We start from the raw sequence: 23,065 nt of genomic DNA on the forward strand, positions 1-23,065 counted from the left end.
TCACACTTTAGTGGACCCGAACTCCACGTATGTAATATAATATAATAATGTGCAGGGGGGTGCACAGTCTGCACGCAATGAAAATGTGTTCTTTTACATGTTCTTCACAGAAAATTAACCAAGGCCAATGAGTCTCGGGTCAAAACAACGATTATTCATTGTATAATTTTCTCTTTGAGAAAACTATGAAAAGCGGTCCCACAGACCAACACCACACAGGGGTTAAGATGCTAACAGAGTCTTGAAGTAGCCTACAGAGGGAAGACACGTACTATGCAGACAGCCATTCAATGCCCTTTGCCTTTCATAGCTTGAGTGCCTTTTTGCAGAAGGTCATCGGTTCGATCCCTTGGACTAGCAGCACAAATCTGGGTGGGGAAGTTAGGCACTTAACCCTCGACGTCTCCAGAGGAGCTGCTCAGTGGTCAACAGTGTCAGACTGTGGCTGTACTGGGCAGCTCCTAGTGGTCAACAGTGTCAGACTGTGGTTGTACTGGGCAGCTCCTAGTGGTCAACAGTGTCAGACTGTGGTTGTACTGGGCAGCTCCTAGTGGTCAACAGTGTCAGACTGTGGCTGTACTGGGCAGCTCCTAGTGGTCAACAGTGTCAGACTGTGGTTGTACTGGGCAGCTCCTAGTGGTCAACAGTGTCAGACTGTGGCTGTACTGGGCAGCTCCTAGTGGTCAACAGTGTCAGACTGTGGTTGTACTGGGCAGCTCCTAGTGGTCAACAGTGTCAGACTGTGGCTGTACTGGGCAGCTCCTAGTGGTCAACAGTGTCAGACTGTGGTTGTACTGGGCAGCTCCTAGTGGTCAACAGTGTCAGACTGTGGTTGTACTGGGCAGCTCCTAGTGGTCAACAGTATCAGACTATGGTTGTACTGGGCAGCTCCTAGTGGTCAACAGTGTCAGACTGTGGTTGTACTGGGCAGCTCCTATTGGTCAACAGTGTCAGACTGTGGTTGTACTGGGCAGCTCCTAGTGGTCAACAGTGTCAGACTGTGGCTGTACTGGGCAGCTCCTAGTGGTCAACAGTGTCAGACTGTGGTTGTACTGGGCAGCTCCTAGTGGTCAACAGTGTCAGACTGTGGTTGTACTGGGCAGCTCCTAGTGGTCAACCGTGTCAGACTGTGGTTGTACTGGGCAGCTCCCAGGTGTGAATGTGTGGAACTGTGTGAGTGTGAAGCAGGGCACTGCTGAAAAAGAGTCTCTGTGCTCAGAGAACCTAAATAAAGGTAAACAAATATGGGCAATCCATCACAAATGGGTGGGTCTCCTGGGTTCAGCTACTCCCCAACACTGATAATGTCTCTTTATACTTTACCTTCTGCTGCTGTCAGGTTCAGACGGGTGTTTATACTATTCTCAGGTCCCTGGAGGAGAGAAAAACACATACTGTCTTAACCTTTTAGCCTGGATCTGAATTTATACAGTATTATAATGTATTTTTAAGGAAATGTATGGTTGAAACATGCAAACGTTCAAACGCACACACACTAATACGCATTGGAGGCTTTTAACCAGGGCCAGAGTGGGGAAATCATTCAGGCCAGGAAATATAGTGCGAAATATAGCCCCAGTCAGGCCACTTTTTAAGCGGGGGGTCCCCCACCAGGAGGTTTTGTGTTACAAAGACTTCATTTCCTGTATTCTGGTGCAGGAATTGTTTTATTTGTACCCTTTAAATGCCAGTGTTTGTGATGAATTTTTTTTTTTTTTAATTTTTTTTGTGTGGAAATCATCTGGGGGGCCGCAAAGTATCATCCAGCGGGCCGCAATTAGCCCACGGGCCGGGAGTTTGAGACCCCTGGGTTAAAGGAACACGCCAGCATTTGAGGAAATTAGCTTATCGTTCTCCAGAGAGAGACAAGAAGATCGATACCAGTTTCCACTCTGTACGTTCAGTAGAAAGATATCTGGCTGCATGTTAGCCTAGCTTAGCACAATGAATGGAAGTGGACATGACCGGTTAGCCTAGGCATTGTCCAACTAACACCTCCCTCGAAGGCTAACCGGTCATGTCCGCTTCCATTAATTGTGCTAAGCTAGACGTGTTAATTTTAGTACTATTTCGAGCTACTTGTACTTTACGTGATTATTTTCATTTTAGGGAACTTTTTTTTATCCACTTTTTCTCACCCTTTTTCTGTATTTTTCCTCCCATCCCAATTTAGTCGTTATGCCAATTCCCTTCACTCCCTTCCTGGTCATTGCGCACATTTGCCCCCCACTTGCCGGTCTAGGGAGGGTTGAAGACTATCACATGTCTTCTCCGATACATGCAGAGTCAGCCAGCCACTTCTTTTCATCTGACAGCGAGGACTCTCATTGGGTGAGTGTAACGTGTGGGAGGATCACACTACCTCTCCCAGATCCCTCCCTCGCTGAACAGGCGCCCTGACCGACCTGTAGGAGTCGCTGTTTACAACGACCAGGACACACCCCACCGGCTTCCCACCCGCTGACACTGCCAATTGTGTCAGTATGGATGACCGACCAAGCCATACCACTTTAACATAACCTTTAATCAGAGCAGCATAACTGGACCACACACCACTTTAACATAACCTTTAATCAGAGCAGCATAACTGGACCACACACCACTTTAACATAACATATAGGGGGGTCAATGGATACACAAACGTTATGTAGAATGTGTACTTTTACTTTAGATACTTAAGTACATTCGATAGCAAATACTTCTCTACTTTTACTTCAGTATAATTTGAATGGAGGACTTTAACTTTGACCAGAGTACTCATTTATCTGAGTATTTCTACTTTTACTTAAGTAAAGGGACTGTGTACTTCTTCCACCACTGTGTAGTTCTATTGTTTCCAGTATGGCTGCCTGTACCGTGGTGGTTACTGTTCCACTGTGACCTGTTCACAAAATACAGTATAAGACATCTTTGTTGATATATACACATATCAACCATGTTTTGCACATAATAGCTACTGGTGTCTCTTCCATTGCAGAGTACAAAACAATGGTCGCTATTTTACAGGCAGCCATGTTGAAAGACAAATAATTACATGAACATTGTAGGGGATTCCCTCCTCCAGCAGGTAAAGATATCAGTAGATAACATATCACTGTGTGCCAGAGAGCTGTCTTCTCTTCTCACAAAGTATCCTGGCGTAACAGCCACTCTAACTGATCCATGCTGCCACTGACGTGTGTTTATTTATGCCTCGGCTCAGACATTTTAACCCTTTAACCCACTGCCACACGACAGAAGGTTAACCCTTTACTATCACACAACCGACGGTCGCCGGTTAACCTTCTGTGTATTGTCGCAGTGAAAGGGTTAATGAAGGGTTATGTATATAACCCAGTTCTATGAGTTATGGTGCGCTCAGCACCTGTCTGCACTGTACTTCACTTTGTGCACGTGCACTGAATATAAAGAATTCCACCATGTACCTTTACATCCCAACATCCGTCTGACCACACCCCCTTCCGCTTACCTTCATAAGCAGGTGTGTGGTCATCTACTCGCCTCCTTCCCAAACTTTCACCACAAGGCGAGATCAAGGGCCGCAGCGGCGTCCAGGTGCTGAGCGCACCATAACTCATAGAACTGGGTTATATACATAACCCTTCGTTCTATGTCGTTAATGGCTTAATGTCTGCAACAGGGGCTGAGCGGGAGCCATAGCCCGACCAATGTACCCCGCTGAGGCCCCCCACAACCATCAGACCGGGGAGGACCGAGCCCCCCCGACCCTCCCTAATGGAGGATACCCCCCCTATTGGAGGTTCACGGGAGGGCGACGGATCCGACCATGCGAAGAGGCACTCAAGCAACTCAACGCACAGGGTGAGCAGACCGTGGCTTGACCCCACGACTACACACACGCACAACCCGCATGCCACCCGGGAACGAACGGAAGGAACAACCTCGTTACTGCCCCCAGAAATCACGGGGTTAAGAGCAAACCCAACCCTGTGGCAAGGCCGTAGCAGCGGAGCGCGAAGGAAGACCCAGACCCACTGAAGGGACTGGATCCCCTGGAAAACCCTGCAGAACAGGCAGTCAGCATGGCCGTAAGCACACAAAAAAGGTTAACCAACGGAAGCAGGTAGCACACCGGGGAAACCAGGCAACAGGCTGTAACCTGAGCCTGGAGCACTGCGGACTAGACAGGCGCCAAAGGAGTCAGCGGAAGGGGCGTATGCTGGCGTTGTTGCATGACAAAGCCTCCATTAAAAAAAAACCACCCATAGGGGTCAAGGCAGAGAAGGCTGACATGATTGGCAGATGTCATGAACGTGCAGGGGCACACTCAACCGGGTAACCCGGGAGTTGACACTGCTCCAACACACCAGGGAATCAACCACCCTCTTGGTACCGACGGTGGTTGTTCCTATAACCCCTCAAGAAAAAACTCCAAAACACACCTGCGGGCATACACTGGCTATACCGCAGTACAAGTGTTTCAGTTTTCAAAAAAGGGTTATCCCAGGCCTACGGTATCAACAAAACTTTACTTCGGACCGGGCCCGGCGGCACGGGAAGCACAGGGTTACCAGAGGAGGTCCAAGACCACCCCAACAGCCCCCTCTTCGCCATGCGTGAGAGAGGAGCGAAAAGAATGGAGAACCAGCCCTAAGCACACCGCACTTGGTATTCCCAGGCGGTCTCCCAACCAAGTACTAACCAGGACCGAACCTGCGTAGCGTCCGAGATCGGACGAGATCGGGCGTGTACAGGTTGGCATGGCCGTAAGCCATTACGATAGTGCAGAGTACAATATGTACCCAACAAAGGGTCTCCATAGCGCCTAACCCTGTGACACCCGGACCGACCCGGCATTTTTCCCCCCGAAAAAAGCACAAGTCCCTCAGGGTACCAGAACAGCAGATCTGCATCCCCGGCGGACAACGGGTTAACTGACCTGGACCAGCGCGACCAGACCAGTCCCGTGTCCTAACCACGCCGACCTGCCCACTCCAGAAGAGGGGGTAGGTATGCGTGTCGATCTAAAACATGAAAAGAGGGCGCCACCCAGACGGTCCCCATTTAGACCGTGCTCAGTGGCCCACCCCAAGGGTGTGAGACCCCTCTACCTATGTTCTGATCTATTCCGTTAACATCCCCCAGATATGAACGAGAATTCATCGAGACAACCTAGTAAACTGGCGCTCGGAAGAGACAAAACTCCATCCCAGTTGCCCTATAAAAACGCTGTTTTAACAAGCAACCAAGGCGCACTTAGCCCCTGTGTGATTCTTTAACAGAAACACACCGAGCCAGCACTATGTATGCGTCGAGACCCAAACACATCAATGGATAGTCCAGCAAGACACCAAACATTGTTCCTCCAAGTCGCCTGGGAGAACGACACGGAGCCGTCGTGCTTCATGTACCTTCCTCTTTTTATTCAAAAAAGAAAGAACACAGACTGACATGAATCCCTCGTGATGCAGCTGAGGGTAAAAATTGTTTACATTTTTATATCCCACCACCCTCCCATAGGGAGGAGACGGAAATCCCCAGAGAGACTTCCCACGCGAGCTGTATAGATTGAAAAGAATATATTGCAACATTGAGCTATGTAAAATTAGGGTTAGGGCTCTCCGAGGAGGAGGCACTGAACCAATACACACTCAATAATCGGATTAAATCGAATACACACACAATAGAGCAGGACTCCTTTTTGAAGTTCTACTCACCTTGACAATCTGAGGAGGAGACTCTGAACTCTGAGGAGGCTCCCTCACAGGGAAGGAGAGTCCTAACTCACAGAAGGCCAGAGTAGGAGCTTCGTGAGGAGGAGCTCTGACAACTCCCTGAAACAGATCCATCATATGGACCTGAACAACGGAAGTCTTACCACAGTGATGTACTCTATGGCGGGGGAATTTCTGCGGTGCACATGCCCAATCTTCCAGGGCGTAGGACCAGGAAACTCCCCCCCCCCCCCCCCCCCCCTCTTACCCTGTAACGTGCCGAACAGCAACGTGACAAGAACCTTGAAGGACAGGAGGTTTTAACCCCTGCCCATCAAAAGGGGAGGAAAGGATTACCAGTTCACCCCTTTACGACCTACACCCATGATACGATGTAATGACAAAAAAGAGCATGACACAGTCATAGTCAGCTACATGAAGTGCCTAACAGCTTCACACAGCTCATGTGCTAACCTGCTATCTGATTTTTACTAAGGAAAAAACACAGAATAGAGAGGGCCCCCTTAAGAGCCCCGGTACCAGACTTACACATGTGCTTCTGTGGCCAACCTAACCCAGTTGTAGATCACAAGACACACACAACCCTTTATCACAACAAAAAATGACAAGTACACTCTTGCTACAGAGGAACGCCGTTTTTCATAATGAGATAATACAGAATCCTCGATTAGTATCTGCCACAGGCCTTGCTAAGCACACACGAAAAGCGACCAAACAATCTTTTCTTTAGGAAAATATAGTTTCTCAAGCGGTTAGCACAACCCCAGCAACTAAGCTAAGGGTTACATCGTATCCCCACAAACACAGTGACACAATATATTGTAAACAACATGTCTGAGAGGAGGGTGGGGAAGCCCCAGGGAACCGGGGGGATCACCCCTCCTACCTTACCCTTGATACGGCCCAGTTGAACAGGTAACCCTGTTCAACTGGGTAACCCTGTTATATGTGAACACACTGTTCATTGTCATTACAGGCTGAGAAAATAATTCATTCTTCACTCATATGTCACTAAGCATAGCTTTATAGGTTAATTAACCCCCTTAGTTGTGAGTTCACGGTACATGAACACACATGATGTTCTCAACACAACTAACCAGATCATTTTTACACATGTAAACAACAACCCGATTTGTATGGAGAAGAAGCTATACCAGTGACAAGACAATTCACACACAACACACGTCGTATCCTCAATGTATTGCAGCAACACCCGTTTTGGAAAACATTGTTATTACAAAACATTTAGAAGGGAAGGAAGAAGACGTGTTTAAGGTCTGGTCGGGACCTTCCTACCGTGAGCGCAGGCCAAGCGAACTGCAGTCTGGCTAACGGGGCACCGACGTTAAACACAGCATTCCTGTGTTGACGACAAGGGCAGCGTCGCTGCGCCACCCAGCCGCTACGGTTCTCCATGTTGACGCAGTCCTCGCCGGCCGGGCTCCCGGTAGGTTCGACTAACATCCTCTGTCAAAGATGACGTCGTAGTCAGAGTGTTTAAGGCATGTTATAGTCACAGAAAACGTTCAACAGTGTAGCATTAAGCTAACAGCCATTTGGCTGATAGCAACAAGCTAACGTATACCAGCCTGGTAAACACAGCGAGCTAACGCCGCAGCTAACAGCTGCGCAGCTAACAGCTGACTGGCTAAAACAGTAGTCCACAACTAGCACGCAAGCTTAAGCAGCTATCACCTGAACTGTATACAATGACATAACAAGCCACACTTCAGACAGGCCGCTGTCCCAATCCCTCCCCTAACAGGGAAAAGAAAAAGAAATGTCAGAACACAGTTGTCAACGGTGATCCAGACATACACGGGGCCCTTTGAGCATGGAACTTCCGATAAAGAAGATCCTATGCCCACATTTCCTCGTTTAGGGTATACCTTCATTTGTATGTAGAGAAGCATCTGCTCTAGAATCCTGGGATCACCAGAACCTAGCGTGGCCCACTAGATTAGCCATCATGGGCGTCAGGCCAAGATCCTCCGACCGCCGTTTTAAGCCGAGCAGAGGACCCTAGCCTGGGGTCGGCGTTTCGTAAATTGTTAGCTAACCCCCATAGCATCAACAACAACCAGAGCTCGCAAGCAAAACAGTACGTACCCAACCTGGAAACAACCGCTTTTCACAACAGACGGTGCGTCCTACAGTCCAGCTGTGTTGCTGGAGGGTAACCCCATCCAGCCGCAGCAAGGAGGATTGTAGTTGGGAAGCATGTCAGCGGCGTGAGCTCCTAATACGAAAAAAACGTTGAAGGTCGGAATGATCCAGACACTCCAGTAACGAAGACAATATCGCCGTATTTTCTCGAAAATAGTGAGAGAGAAAATAAAGATATGATATCAACGTATCTCTTGTTTTCCAACTTTCTTCTACTAACAACCTCGTCAAGTGGGGATCTACCGAAGGCACTTCCTTGTGGTGAAAGTGAAGAAGGAGGCGAGTAGGTGACCACACACCTGCTTATGAAGGTAAGCGGAAGGGGGTGTGGTCAGACGGATGTTGGGATGTAAAGGTACATGGTGGAATTTTTTATTCAGTGCACGTGCACGAAGTGAAGTACAGTACAGACAGGTGCTGAGCAAGCCATTAACGACATAGAACCGTTTGGTAGTGCCGCAGTGAAAGGGTTAAAGAGACATTCTGAAACTGTTGTGAAATATCTCAGGTCACATAGTTTAAATGTGATGTGTTTTTCTCACCCACTCTTTCATCGGGAGGATGTTGTCTACTATTAGGGGTGGAAGTAACAAAAATTGATAAATGAATGTGTAACCGATTAAAATGCAATCAAATCAAATAGTCACATGATGAATTAGCAAATGATTTAATTAATTCAAGGGCGGCTACGTGGCGTAGTGGGCAAGGCACTCGCCACGAATGCGGAGACACTGGGATCGCCTGTTCGATCCCAGCGCTCCACATTGCTTTCAGTTTAGCTGGTCGTCCACAGTAATACACATTGGCCGTATTACGGGGAGGGAAACTGAAGGGTGGGGATCGGGCGTTGTGGACAGCGACTCCTACAGGTCGGTTGGTGCGCCTGCGCAGTAGAATCAGGAAGTGTCGGGGGCAGCGTGAGCCTCCCACGCGTTACTCCTCGCCACTGAGAGATCGAGCTGCGCAGGTGAAAAGATGCGACTGCTGTTACCTCAAGTACTGGAGGGGACTTGTGCTATGTATGACTTAGTCCACATTGCAGCCGGCTTGTGGGAGGCAAGAAACAGCGTTCGTGACAGGGGAGGGTTGAATTGGATGATACGAAATTGGGATGGGAGAAAATATAGAAAATGGGAGAAAAAGTGGATAAAAAAAAAAAATTATTTAATTAATTCAGATCCAAACTGAATAAAACATCATCAATAAAATGAAATAACAATCAAAGACATAATTTAAATAAACTAGACTGGTTTTATCTAATCACCTTGAAATTCAATTCAGTGCACCGCAATTCCATTCGCCACCACTTTCATCAAATCGAGGACACTTTTGTTGTTGAGCGGTTCGTTAACGGTTTGTGCTCCATGTGTCAATCAAATGACCCCGCCCACAGTCTTGGATCGCCTGGATAGACCACTGCACTTCCGCGTTACATTGAGCTCATGGAGGAGAGTGCTGGGGGAGAAAAATAAATTAATGTGGATGAGAGCCTCGACATTAAGTGGCCGTCCCAAGTCGATCGGCACTATAGTCGCTTTTTCGCACCTACTCCCGAACTACGCATGCGCAGATTGCCCACGAAGTCGAGGTCTATCAATCTGCGCATGCGTACAGTAGTTCGGGAGTAGGTGCGAAAAAGAGACTATAGCTCGGCCGAGAAAGTGCCGATCGACTTGGGACTGGTCGCGCCGTGTTTAGGAGACTCAGGCGTATACAAATATATTGCCGTAGCAACAACCACTTAATGTCGAGGCTCTCATCCACATTCATTCATTTTCTCCCCCCGCTTGTTGTCATTGTCAGCTCTTTTTTTCTCCTCCATTTTTTTCAGTGTTAAATAATACATTTAATAAAGTTTCTTTTGTGATACAAAAGCCTCTGTTCCTCTCCTTCCTTTAATGGAAACCCTGTGTGGGGATTTACCTCAAAGCGAAACTGTAAGACTGTAGACTGGGGGGGGGGGGGGGGGGGGGCACCACGGGTGAACTTACCTAGGGCAGCAAATGTGCTAGGTCCGGGCCCAGCACACAAGCACACACACGCCCCACGAACACACACACACACACACACACATACTATTTTATTTCAATGAGAGGACGTGTACCAAGGCGGGACAGGTGCATCCCAGGGTGTCTGTGGGGTCAAGGGTCTCCAGTGGGCAGCGCCCCGGGCTGCTCTGCTCTGCAGGGTGTGTGGGGGTGTGGTAGGGCCTCCTCAGCAGGTGGTTCATGCTGCCGTGAGTACCGTTGTTATCCGCCGGCGAGATCTCCAACACATCTGGATAGGAGTGATGTTTACATTTAGAGTTTAGAAAAATGCTTGGATTCTGATGTAGTTGTTGTTATACAAGTCACCACAAACTACACAGAATATAATTATATTCTATTCTATAGCAATACATGGATACACAGATTTACTAACAAGACTTGATTCAGTATAATAGCACATACATACCCACATACATATGCACCCACACACACACATGCACCCACACACACACATACGCACCCACACACCCACACACGCACCCACACACACACACACACACACATTATGCACCCCCAAACACATACACATATGCACCCAGTTTTACACACAGATTGATTGATTGATTGATTGATTGAACATTTTATTAACAGATTGCAGAATGGGTACAATACAGTACAGCTCAATACACACAATTGTTAAGCGGATGCAGACCAGAGAAAGACTTTCGTCTTGTTTACATCAGGGTCCCCCATTTTCAATTCATAATGACATTTATGACATACACGACATACAGATATACAGATATATATATCACGACATTGATGACATACACGACATACAAATATACAGTACTGTTTAACAGAGATCCTAAAAGAAAATATATACATTCGAGGGGGAAGAAACTGTACATTAGAAACTGTACAAAGTAGGAGATAAGCACAGCTTCACTAACTATAGACCAGTGTCATTGCTATCGCAGTTCTCGAAAGTGCTTGAAAAACTGTTTTCGCATAAGTTAGATGGTTTTGTGGAAAAGAACAAACTGCTGAGCGAAAGCCAGTATGGCTTTAGGCAAAACAGATCAACAGCGACTGCCTTAATGAATATTATTGAAGAAATAACAACAGCAACAGATAAAAGGAAATTAACAATAGGGGTGTTTATTGATTTAAAAAAGGCATTTGATACCTTAGATCATAATATTCTAATTTCTAAATTACGCACATATGGTGTGAGAGGAATGGTTCTAGAATGGTTGAGTAGTTATCTCCACAATAGGCAACAATATGTGCAGTTGGCAGATGTCAAATCTGAGCTCATGAAAATTGAATGTGGGGTACCGCAAGGTTCGGTTTTGGGGCCCAAACTCTTTCTTTTATATATTAATGATATTTGTGATGTTTCAAAACTATTACAGTTTGTCTTGTTTGCTGATGATACCAATTTTTTTGCTCTGGAAATAATTTAAAGGAACTAGCAGAATATATTGTGTATGAAATGACAAAGCTAAAGAAATGGTTTGATGTAAATAAGCTATCACTGAATCTGAAAAAAACTAAATATATGATTTTTGGCAATCGAAAACTAGATGAAAATATAGTACCGACAATAGATGGAGTTGATATAGAGAGAGTTAATGAATTTCGTTTTCTTGGTGTGATTATGGATGATAAATTAACATGGAAATCGCACATAGCACACGTTAAAAAAAAGATGGCCAAGAGTATTTTTGTTATGAATAAAGTAAAGGATGTGTTAGAGTATGAGGCAATGAGAACACTCTACTGTTCACTCATCTCACCTTAAATCAGTTATTGTATTGAAGTGTGGGGGAATACTTATAGGACCAACATAAAACCATTATATATACTACAGAAGAGGGCCATAAGAATCACACATAAAGTAAGTTATCGAGAACACACAAATACATTATTTATTAAATCTAGAATAATTAAACTTGAAGACATGGTTAAGTTTCAAACAATGTTAATTATGTTTAGGGCAAGAAATAATACACTGCCAGAAAAACTACAAAATCTTTTTAATTTAGAAAGAGAGTTTAGTAGGAGAAAATACAATTTTAAACATCAGTTTGCACGTACCACACTTAAACAGATGTTATTGGTGTAAAGTTGTGGAATTCTCTCCATAGCGAGCTTAAGGGAAGTAATAGTGTTTATCAATTCAAAAAAAATTATAAAAAAGAAATATTTAGTCAGTATGAAAATCAAATGTGATATGAATAGTGAGATCTTTTCTTTTCTTTTTTTTCTCTCTTTCTTTTATTCTTTATTATTATTTAATTTTTTCTTTGTTTAACTGTGGATTGTGAGTTTCTGTATAATGGTATAAATTATTATTTGTATAAATTAGGTTGTACGCCGACCATTAAGAAAATACTTTTTTAGTTTAGGAATAAGGGGCAGGTAACTATAAGAGTTATTCTTCTTCCTGCTCCTTTTGTCCATGGAATGTTATTTATGATTGTGTAATCTAGAAACTCTGATTGTATGATTCCATGTGGCAAATAAAAACTCTGAATCTGAATCTGAATCTGAATCTGGGTGGGTGGGTGGGGCTTTGGACATTTACGGGGGCCAGTTACGAATTGCAGCCTCCCGTAGGTGCTCTTTGAGGGCGGTTTTGAAGGTGGGTAGGGATTCACATTATTTTACCGCTGTGGGTAGAGTGTTCCACATTGTTGTGGCAAAACGTGTTTAGTCCCTTGTTTGAGCCGAATCTGGGTTGAAAATGATTTGTGGAGCTCCCTCTGGTGTTATGGTCGTGGAATTCACTGACCTTTGGGAAATATTTTGACATGTACATGGGTACCTTGGTCGTGTATTGTATCTTGTAGACCAGGCCCATTGCAAGCTACTGTACTCTGTTGTCTACTCTAAGCCATCCTAGGATGTCAAAATGGACAGGGGTGAGGTGGGTTTTAGGAGTAAGGTCAAGTAGTCTGACCATTTTGTTTTGTGATGTTTGTAGTCTTGTTTTTTAGTGCCTTTGAGGTGCTTTGGTACCATGGTGCAAGCATACTCGTAGTACCCTTGAATGAGTGCTCCTGTTATAGTCTTCAGAGTATTCTTGTTTACCAGAGAGGAGATCCGGTACAAGAATCTTGTTCGTTGGTTGACTTTTTTTTATTACATTCGTAGCATTTTGTCACAGGAAAGATTTGCCTCTAGGATGGAGCCCAGGTATGTAATTTCATCTTTCCTTGTTACAATATTGTCACCCACTGTAACAGAGAAGCCGTTGGCCTTGCTGAGTTTGTTATTTGATCCAAAGAGAATGGACTCTGTTTTAACCAGGTGTAATGATAGTTTGTTATCAGCGAGCCAGGTGCAAATTCTGCCGAGTTCAGAGCTGAGGGCTTTTTCAACCTGCAACTTGTCCCTGTCAGAGACCAGCAGGGTAGTCGTCCGCACAGCATATCTTGTGCGTTTTGTAATGATTTGAAATTGTTTTATTATAGTCTGATTTGGGTTCAGGGTATCTTTCAGGTATATCTTCAAAACACAATTAAAAAAAAATTTGCCTTACACAACTTTTGATAAGATTGTTCCAGTAATGATCCACAGACAATTTTCAATTGAATGGTACATTTTCTTTTTTTTAAAGGGGACATATACTGCTATTCCTAGCACTATTTGGGCAACTTTACACAATTCCTGTTAGTCTATTGAAGACATCTGTAAGGTTTCTTTAAATTTTTTTTATTATTTTATATTTCTAATCAAGTACTCAAAACCATCATTTTCCAGCTTCAAGATTTCAGGCTGTTATGGCCTGGCTCCGCCCATAAGCACTTTGAGTGACAGTCAGTCCACACAGTCTGCGACTGGTAGACAGAGAGAGATAGAGAGAGAGAGAGAGAGAGAGAGAGGGGGGGGGTGCGAGAGAGAGAGAGAGAGAGAGAAAAAAAGACAGGCCGTCTCTAGCTTTAGTTTTTTCTCTCCCCTCTCCCGTGTGGCGCGGCAGGTCCCCCCCTCCCCCCCAAGTGCTCCCTCCCTCTCTCTCTCTGTCTCCCTCTCTCTCTCTCTCTCTCTCTGTCTCTCCCTCTCTCTCTCCCTCTCTATCTCTCTCTCGCTCTCTCCCTCCAGAGTATGCAGAGGTGTCGGGTTTCACTGCCTCGCAGTATGAGGAAGTGGTTTTTCCACTCGCTGTCTAGTCTGCGTGTATCGTCTACAGGGCCGCCTCAGGGGGTGTGCGAGCAGTGCGGTCGCACAGGGCCTCGCGGGAAGGGGGGCCTCGCAAAAAAAAAAAAAAAAAATCCCGCGAGGCCCTTTTTCATCACAGACCTAAAATCTAGTTTTGCTTATATGCTTATATATTTCACATTAGACACGTTTGTAGAATGTGTCTGACTTGTTCCTGGGTCTGCAGTGACATACTATTGGTTTCAATGAAGGGAGCTCTGGTGCTCTGCAGCAGACATACTATTGGTTTCAACGAAGGGAGCGGAGTGGTTACTTACTTGTGTAGTACGCCGGCGTGAGTCAGCTGCGTTTGACTATTTCGTGCGTGCAGCTTTTGACTATTATGCTTAGTTATGCCAGCCAACTCGAAGAGGTCGGTCATTATCAGTCGGTCGGTCACCAAGGAACGTTGACGAAAGGCGGGACAAATGGCCGGAGCCTTGTCATGATGCAGTCGGGATATAGCCATGATGATGTCGGCTAGTAGCTAGCTTAGCTAAAGGCTATCTAGCGTTAGCTAACCTAGAGAAATGCAGCCAAGATGAAGAGGATGGTCGTTTGGCAGATGAACTTCGTCAACTCCACACGGTTGTCTCCATCCTCTTGGACGTTTGGTGAGTTTTTAACCTATTCTATTAACTCTATTCTATTCCCGCCGTGGACATCGCTCTCTCTCTCTCTCTCTCTCTCTCTCTGGAGCTAAACTGGCCGACTAGCTGTTGTAGTACTACTAGTAGCTAACGGTGTGTGCCTGGTGTCAGCACCTGGCTGTATGTAGCCGCATAGCTTGCTTCTGCGTTATCTAATGGTTAGCGATAGCCTGGTTGAGCTAACTGTTAGCCAGTTAGCTGTTTAGCTTCGACGTTAACTGCCGGCTGCGCTCGGCTGGGAACGTTCGTTTGATGCTATCAGTTAGCCTTGAGTTAGCTGTTAGCTTGTGCTACGACCATTGACATTAGCCGTGAGAATAGCAGGGGGTTCTGGCACTCTGACTACGACATCATCTTTGACAGAAGATGTAGTCGAACCTGCACCATGACAAGGCTCTGGCCATAGCTTATTTTTGTCCCGACAGCGAGAGGCCTTTCGTCAACGTGGAGACCTGTGTTGCGGCCTTTCGCCCTGCGTTCCTTGGTGCAGGTAAGATTAATGAAAATGTCATGACATTACCCCACTCTTCCTTCCTTCCCCTCCCGAATGTTTTGTTAATAACGATGTTTTTTTCCAGGCAAAACATATGTTACTTCACAACATTTGGAGATACGACATGTGCTGTGTGTGAATTCATTTGTTCGTTTGTGTAGCTTGGGTAGCGTTGGGCCGTTGGCCAAAGCTGTGTGTGGCCTGGTGTCAGTAGCCTACCTGGCTAGCCTTTAGCTGTCGGCCATTGGCTCCTTGCTGCTTTGTTTTCTCTTGGTATAGACCCTCTTCTCTTTGGATTTAAGTGTTGATCTTTGTCCTTTTGGATCTATGTATATTCATGTTGCCTTTGTGAAGTTATCTTTTCCTTCTGTTTTGTTCTTTCATTAAAAGTTGAATATCCTTTAGGGGGTCATCTTTGCTTATCTCTCTCATACATGCTCTCTCTCTAACACACATGCTCTCTCTCTCTCTCTCTCTCTCTCTCTTTCTAACACACACAGTCTGCCTATGGCGGCCTTTCTCGATGGCTAGGCTGTGCTTGCTGAGTCTGTACCTAGTCAAGGATCTTCAGTCACAGTGCTCAGGTATTCTGCCACTGTGTACTCTCTGTTTAGGGCCAAATAGCATTTCAATTTCTTTCCAATGTGTCTCTCTCTGTACACTGTATATTGACTGTAGAACGGGAGCTCTCTCTCGCTCTCTCTTGCTATATGTTGACTGTATCATGCCCAGCCTCGGGCAGCGCTATTATTTACGAATATGTTGACTGTATAAAAAAAAAAAAAAAAATTATATATATATATATATATTTTTTTTACCTTTTGGGGGGGGGGGGGGGGGGGGGGGGGGGCCTCGCGTTTAAATCTCGCACAGGGCCTCGCATTTCTCCCAGGCGGCCCTGATCGTCTATGTAGATTGTGGGCGGGCATTAGCTACAACCACAGAGCCAATCACATCACTGTCTTCTACCCAGAGCCTGAATGACGTGACTCAGGCCTTCAAATCAGGATGGACTAATTTACTGGAGCAGGAAATTATCTGAGCTGAATCAGAGCAATCCGCCAATATGGTATTTAGACACTAAAACACATTGATACTAACTCCTATTACTATAATACAATGCTAGAGACTGAAAAATGACATTTATAGTACATGTCCCCTTTAAGTTAAAATCCAATATGGTGGACATATGGGTATTAGGACAGTCCGATGTATCAAGGGTTGTGTAAATCTAAACTAACAGTGTATGAGTTATGACCTTTCATAGTTCAACAGTTTGACTTTTAACAATAGCGCCCCCATCAGGCCGATTGGTGTAATATTCTGGGAGTCACGTCCGTGGCCTGCTGTCAGCCTATGGGACAATGTTCTTCCACCACAGCCTTTTAGCTGGCAAGCTATGATGAGCAAACACACACACCAGTGTTGTAGTCGAGACACCAAATCTCGAGTCTGAGAGTCCCCAGTGTTCGAGTCCGAGTCCAAGTCCGAGTCACCAAAGAAGAGCCCGAGTCAAGTCCGTGTCCAAGTCATCAAGGTTGAGTCCACTCCACAGATGTTTGAGGTTGTCCCGGCCTGTAGTTTTTCTACATATCGAACATCTATGCTCTTGCTGGAATTCTATGTAAAATCTGTGTAAGCAAATTTGGGGCATCTCTTTAGGCATCTTAATACTGAACATGAGGGTATCGACGTGAATCCGCATAGGTGGAACACACGTGTCTGCCCTTGCACAAAATTAAATAATGTTACGGTATTAATATAGCCATCAATATCTTATGCCAAATGATTAGGGCCTAGAAAAAGATATAGCACAACAAAAAAGGACTGTATTTATCAATTAACTACTTAACTGATTTTTTTTAACAAGTCTGAGTCCTCATCTGCACCTTCCGAGTCCGAATGCAGTCAATGCTCAAGTCCAAGTCCGAGTCATCAGTGCTCAAGTCCTACTCAAGTCTGAGTCCTCGACTCGAGTACTACAACACTGACACAGTAGAATTGCTTGTTGTCACAACACCGCAGTACACAAGCGTCTGTGAAACCTTGCTTCGCTGCAGTGAAACACTTTGTGACAAGCAAGCAAACGTTCACACGGTGATGTAAAACAGATGTCTTGGTGCTCATTATCTTACTGAGGTACAAGTCATTGAAAATCACGCTTTAGATAAACCTCCCATCAGCTGTTTTCATAATGCACAATACTTATTTATGATTCCATCACAGTTGAACCTGTGCAACCAACTCATATTTATTTTATTTTCTTTTTGGACTCCAGTGAACCTCCAGACCTCAGGGCTGTTTAGGAGCTCCACGCTGCTCCGGCCAAAGCCTGAGACATTCATGTCAGATGGATGTTCGATAGAGTCGGCAGCATTAGTTACATAAGAAAGAAAGTGCTGTTGTTGTCCAGCAGGGGGCACTCTGTCCTCTGGACTTGTCAGTAACAATGCCCCTGTTACGGTGACAGGGACACCGTACAGCTGCGAGTGCCGTCTTTCGGATGAGACGCTAAACCGAGATCCTGACTGAATTCAGTGGGTAAAGAACCCAGGACGCCTATCGTAAAGAGTAGGGGGTTCCCTGACGTTTCTGGCCAAATTCCCAATCAGGTCTCTGACATCAAGGCCACCTAATCATCCCTTCCCCTTAATTGGTTGATATCAATCCCTGTCTCCTGAGCCGTTCAGCCATTGTGTAGTGTGACGTGTGCCTGGTGCCAGTGTATGGTAGCCATTCAGCCTGCGTAGCCCAAGGTTGGGTGCTACCAGCTTTACGTTGTAAAGCAGTTTGCGTTTGAGAAAAGCGCTATATAAAACGTCAAATGTAATGAAATGAATAAGAACATTGAGCTCTGGGTCTCTGTGGTTGAGGAGGAGGACTAGCAGGCCTGGCTTTGAAGTGGCAGAACCTCCGCTACAACCACCTCCCACTGAGTCAGTCGTTCCCCGTCCCCCATTCCATCCCAGAGGGCCTGGCGTCCTCGCTGCGCCCCCCAGCAGAGACCTGCTTGCAGGGGATTTTCTCAGAGGAGGACACGAGAGCATGGGGTGAGGCTTTGTTCTACAGGGATGATGAACACAGCACAGGGATTCAATGTCCCCAAGGACATCACTGGTGGCCCGACAGTTCCAGAAAGGCTTTTTCTACAGACTGTGCCTTTATTAATGTACTCACCACACATGAGGTTATAGAGCTCAATGTTGGAGAATGGCTCGATTTCTTTTCTGTACAGAAACTTTGGACCGTAGCTGAGGAACATGGCCTGAGAAAATGGAGAAAGGATACAACTTCACCTTTGGCTCAAACTCCTGTATTTATATACTCCTGTATTCATATACTCCTGTACTTATATACTACTGTACTCATATACTCCTGTACTTATATACTCCTGTACTCATATACTCCTGTATTTATATTAGAGGTGGGCATAGATAATTTTTTTTAATCTAGATTAATCTATCTGCAATCCTGCATTTAATCTAGATTAATCTAGATTAAAATGGCTAAAAAAAAATAAAAAAAAAATCTGCCGAAGGCATTCAAAATATGTGTGTTCTACCCAAATAATGACCAGAAGTAAGTCCTTACTTTTTCTTTCCTCCTTATGTTTCTCAGGCCAGGTGGCCCATTACACCATAAGCCCATCTCCCGTTTCCAAAATGCATTACAGACTGTTTGAAAAAGCTGTTTTGCTATGATAATTGGTAATGAAATATCAAAATAATGTTCAATAAGATGTACTTGTGTTTAATAAGTTGTTTTATTCAGAAGTTAACACAAATAAATAATATTACCAGTACAGTACAGTATCTAGCACACTCTCAGGAGCAAAACAGAAAGAAGCATTTCAAACTTGAACTATGTGACATGGCTTGACTCAATCAGTCCAATCTCTATTTCTCCTTCTTCCACCAGTCACTCAGGCAGACCAGCTTGTTTTATGTAGCGGTGTCTACTTATAGTGCCTATAATATTTTTCCCGTTGGGTGCCAGACAGGCCCAAACCCTGCCAATGCAAATCAACTGCTCCAGTGGAGTTGCTCAGTGGCCAATGGTGTCAACTGTGGTTGTACTGGGCAGCTCCCAGGTGTGAATGGAACTGTGTGAATGTGAAGCAGGGCGTTCCTGAAAAAGAGCATCTGTGCTCAGCAAACCTACCCTGGGTAAATAAAGGTAAAAAAAAAAATGTAAATTTTATTTTTATTTTTTATTTATTTATTTTTTTAGATTAACTGCGTCAATTATATTATCGCGCGATACTAGTATCGCGTTAACGCAGCACGTTAACGCCGTTAATGGCCCAACTCTAATTTATATACTCCTGTACTCATATACTCCTGTACTCATATACTCCTGTACTCATATACTCCTGTATTCATATACTCCTGTACTTACATACTCCTGTACTTATATACTCCTGTACTTATATACTCCTGTACTCATATACTCCTGTACTCATATACTCCTGTACTCATATACTCCTGTATTCATATACTCCTGTACTTATATACTCCTGTACTTATATACTCCTGTACTCATATACTCCTGTATTCATATACTCCTGTACTTATATACTCCTGTACTTATATACTCCTGTACTCATATACTCCTGTACTTATATACTCCTGTACTCATATACTCCTGTACTCATACTCCTGTACTCATATACTCCTTTTTTTCTCCTCCTTTTAAAATTTTTTCTCCCATCCCAATTTAGCCGTGCCAATTCTCCCCTCCCCTGTCTTGATCGTTGCTCGCATGTGCCCCCCACTGGCCGGTCGTAGGGAGGATAGAAGCTCATCACATGTCCCCTCCGATACATGTGGAGGCAGCCAGTCGCATCTTTTCACCTGCCAGCGCGGACTCTCATTGGCGAGGTGTAACGTGTAGGAGGCTCACACTGCCCCTGCCATTTTTCCTGTCTTTGCTGTGCAGGCGCCCTGACCGACCTGTAGGAGTCGCTGCTTTACAATGACCAGACTACCACCCATCGACTCCCCTCCCGCTAACTCTGCCAATTGAGTCAGTATGACGGCCGGCCCAAGCCGGAGGCAACGCTGACAGCCGGATTCGATACCGGTGTCTCTTGCATTGGTGACGAGCGCAATGTCCGCTGCGCCACCCAGCCGCCCCTGTACTCATATACTCCTGTACTCATATACTCCTGTATTCATACTCCTGTACTCATATACTCCTGTATTCATATACTCCTGTACTCATATACTCCTGTATTCATACTCCTGTACTCATATACTCCTGTATTCATATACTCCTGTACTCGACAGTAACTTTCAGCTCGACAGTAACTTTCAGCTTGACAGTAACTTTCAGCTCGACAGTAACTTTCAGCTAGACAGTAACTTTCACCTCGACAGTAACTTTCAGCTGGACAGTAACTTTCAGCTCGACAGTAACTTTCAGCTCGACAGTAACTTTCAGCTCGACAGTAACTTTCAGCTCGACAGTAACTTTCACCTCGACAGTAACTTTCAGCTTGACAGTAACTTTCAGCTCGACAGTAACTTTCAGCTTGACAGTAACTTTCAGCTCGACAGTAACTTTCAACTCAACAGTAACTTTCAGCTTGACAGTAACTTTCAGCTTGACAGTAACTTTCAGCTTGACAGTAACGTTCAGCTTGACAGTAACTTTCAGCTCGACAGTAACTTTCAACTCAACAATAACTTTCAGCTTGACAGTAACTTTCAGCTTGACAGTAACTTTCAGCTTGACAGTAACTTTCAACTCGACAGTAACTTTCAGCTCGACAGTAACTTTCAACTCGACAGTAACTTTCAGCTTGACAGTAACTTTCAGCTTGACAGTAACTTTCAACTCGACAGTAACTTTCAACTCGACAGTAACTTTCAGCTCGACAGTAACTTTCAACTCAACAGTAACTTTCAGCTCGACAGTAACTTTCAACTCGACAGCAACTTTCAGCTTGACAGTAACTTTCAACTCGACAGTAACTTTCAACTTGACAGTAACTTTCACCTCGACAGTAACTTTCAACTCGACAGTAGCGCAATGTCCGCTGCGCCACCCAGCCGCCCCTGTACTCATATACTCCTGTACTCATATACTCCTGTATTCATACTCCTGTACTCATATACTCCTGTATTCATATACTCCTGTACTCATATACTCCTGTATTCATACTACTGTACTCATATACTCCTGTATTCATATACTCCTGTACTCGACAGTAACTTTCAACTCGACAGTAACTTTCAGCTCGACAGTAACTTTCAGCTAGACAGTAACTTTCAACTCGACAGTAACTTTCACCTCGACAGTAACTTTCAACTCGACAGTAACTTTCAGCTCGACAGTAACTTTCAACTCGACAGCAACTTTCAGCTTGACAGTAACTTTCAACTCGACAGTAACTTTCAACTTGACAGTAACTTTCACCTCGACAGTAACTTTCAACTCGACAGTAGCATAATGTTAAGTAGAGCAGAATACAATATAGCAGAACAGTAGAGAATAGAATAGATGTATATTACTCACATGCATGCTGTCTGCGTCGTTGTCATATCCATGAGCACCACCAGAGCAGTATCTATAAGCACCTGGGTATCTATGACAACAGAGTTACCAGATATAACCTGGGTATCCATGGCAACAGAGTTATGGCCGTGAGTGTAACACTGTCACCCGTAACATCGTAACTCACATGCACAGTAATCTGAACATGATGAAGAAAATAATCAACATTGTACCTCTCAAACAGCCATTTAGGGGTGACCAGAATGTTGACGTCTTCGATACGTCTGCTGTTGGCATAATGGAAGCGCTTTGGTAGGTTGGGTTTCAGGTAGGGCTTGATCTTCTGATCCGGCTGCTTACACTGGTATTACCAGGACAGGAATAGCTAGTTGGCATTATCAAAGATGGTACATGGAGGGGGGTGGGGGGCTGGGCTATACATACCATGAATTGATTGATTTTTATTTATCTCGAACCAACACACATAACAAATCACAACAAATTAATGAAAGCAAAAACAATATACATACATACACATACATTATGTAATGGTTGTGACAACGTCACCTCAAACTTCAATGCCCAGAGTGGGAGTCTAACCCCGGTCTCCCACACCGCGGGCAGCAACACGGACCGCTATACCAAGAGGTGAAAGTACTGGGTCTATGCGTCTTTTGAGGATGTGAGAGTGAGTTTAACCCATAGCACCGGCGCACCGCTACTCACCCCAGCCCTTCTTGACTGCGCTTCACGATACCATCCGTTACACATACATATATCTACATACAAACATATACGTAAACACACATACACACAAACACACTCACACATAGGCCTACAAATAAAAATAAACCAAAACATAGAATTTGGTTTGAGAAGGGACAGAAAGAAGCAGTGCTTATCTAGTCCTGCCCCTTCCTTAGATCACACAATTTACAGATTCTTGCTCTCTATCTATAGTAAATGATAAAAAAAGAAAAAAACTGAGAGAAGTAAAGAAAGCAGTATTTGCAAGGAATAGAATATGTCATAATCATAAGTAACAGTACTACTCTAGATTTGACTCTTTCATGTATTTGTTTAAGAATGTTTCTTTATAACTGATTTTAAATACAGCTGACTGTACTTAATTAAATTTTTTTTTTTGCATCATTATCAAAATCAATATCAATCAATGTGAACGAGTAGCCAACAAGCCACTAGGACATTTCTACCTTATTTACTTTATTCTGTTTATCATTATGATATCTGCTAATAGAGGGAAAAATTGGTCTCTGAGAGTATATCTGTCAAAAAGGTCAAGTTGTCCCGGTCCCGAGGTTTCACCACAGATTTCAAAGGTAAGAAAATTCACTCACTTTGTATCAG

At 44.6% G+C, this 23,065-nt stretch overlaps 1 protein-coding gene across 1 annotated transcript in view; it reads right to left on the bottom strand.

Annotated features, from left to right (window-relative positions):
• The window catches only part of LOC311226583 (venom phosphodiesterase 1), a gene marked incomplete at its 5' end in the record, with an annotated part of 135,561 nt that overhangs the window by 16,703 nt on the left and 95,793 nt on the right, over positions 1–23,065 (bottom strand). The window contains 5 exon segments of the mRNA XM_084312003.1: positions 1,324–1,372; positions 9,967–10,139; positions 18,377–18,464; positions 21,719–21,788; positions 21,931–22,058. Coding sequence (XP_084168129.1) covers positions 1,324–1,372; positions 9,967–10,139; positions 18,377–18,464; positions 21,719–21,788; positions 21,931–22,058 — 508 coding nt within the window.

The sequence above is a fragment of the Notolepis coatsorum genome (assembly GCF_963971535.1).
Source record: "Notolepis coatsorum genome assembly, chromosome: 4".
Classification (NCBI taxonomy): Eukaryota; Metazoa; Chordata; class Actinopteri; order Aulopiformes; family Paralepididae; genus Notolepis; species Notolepis coatsorum.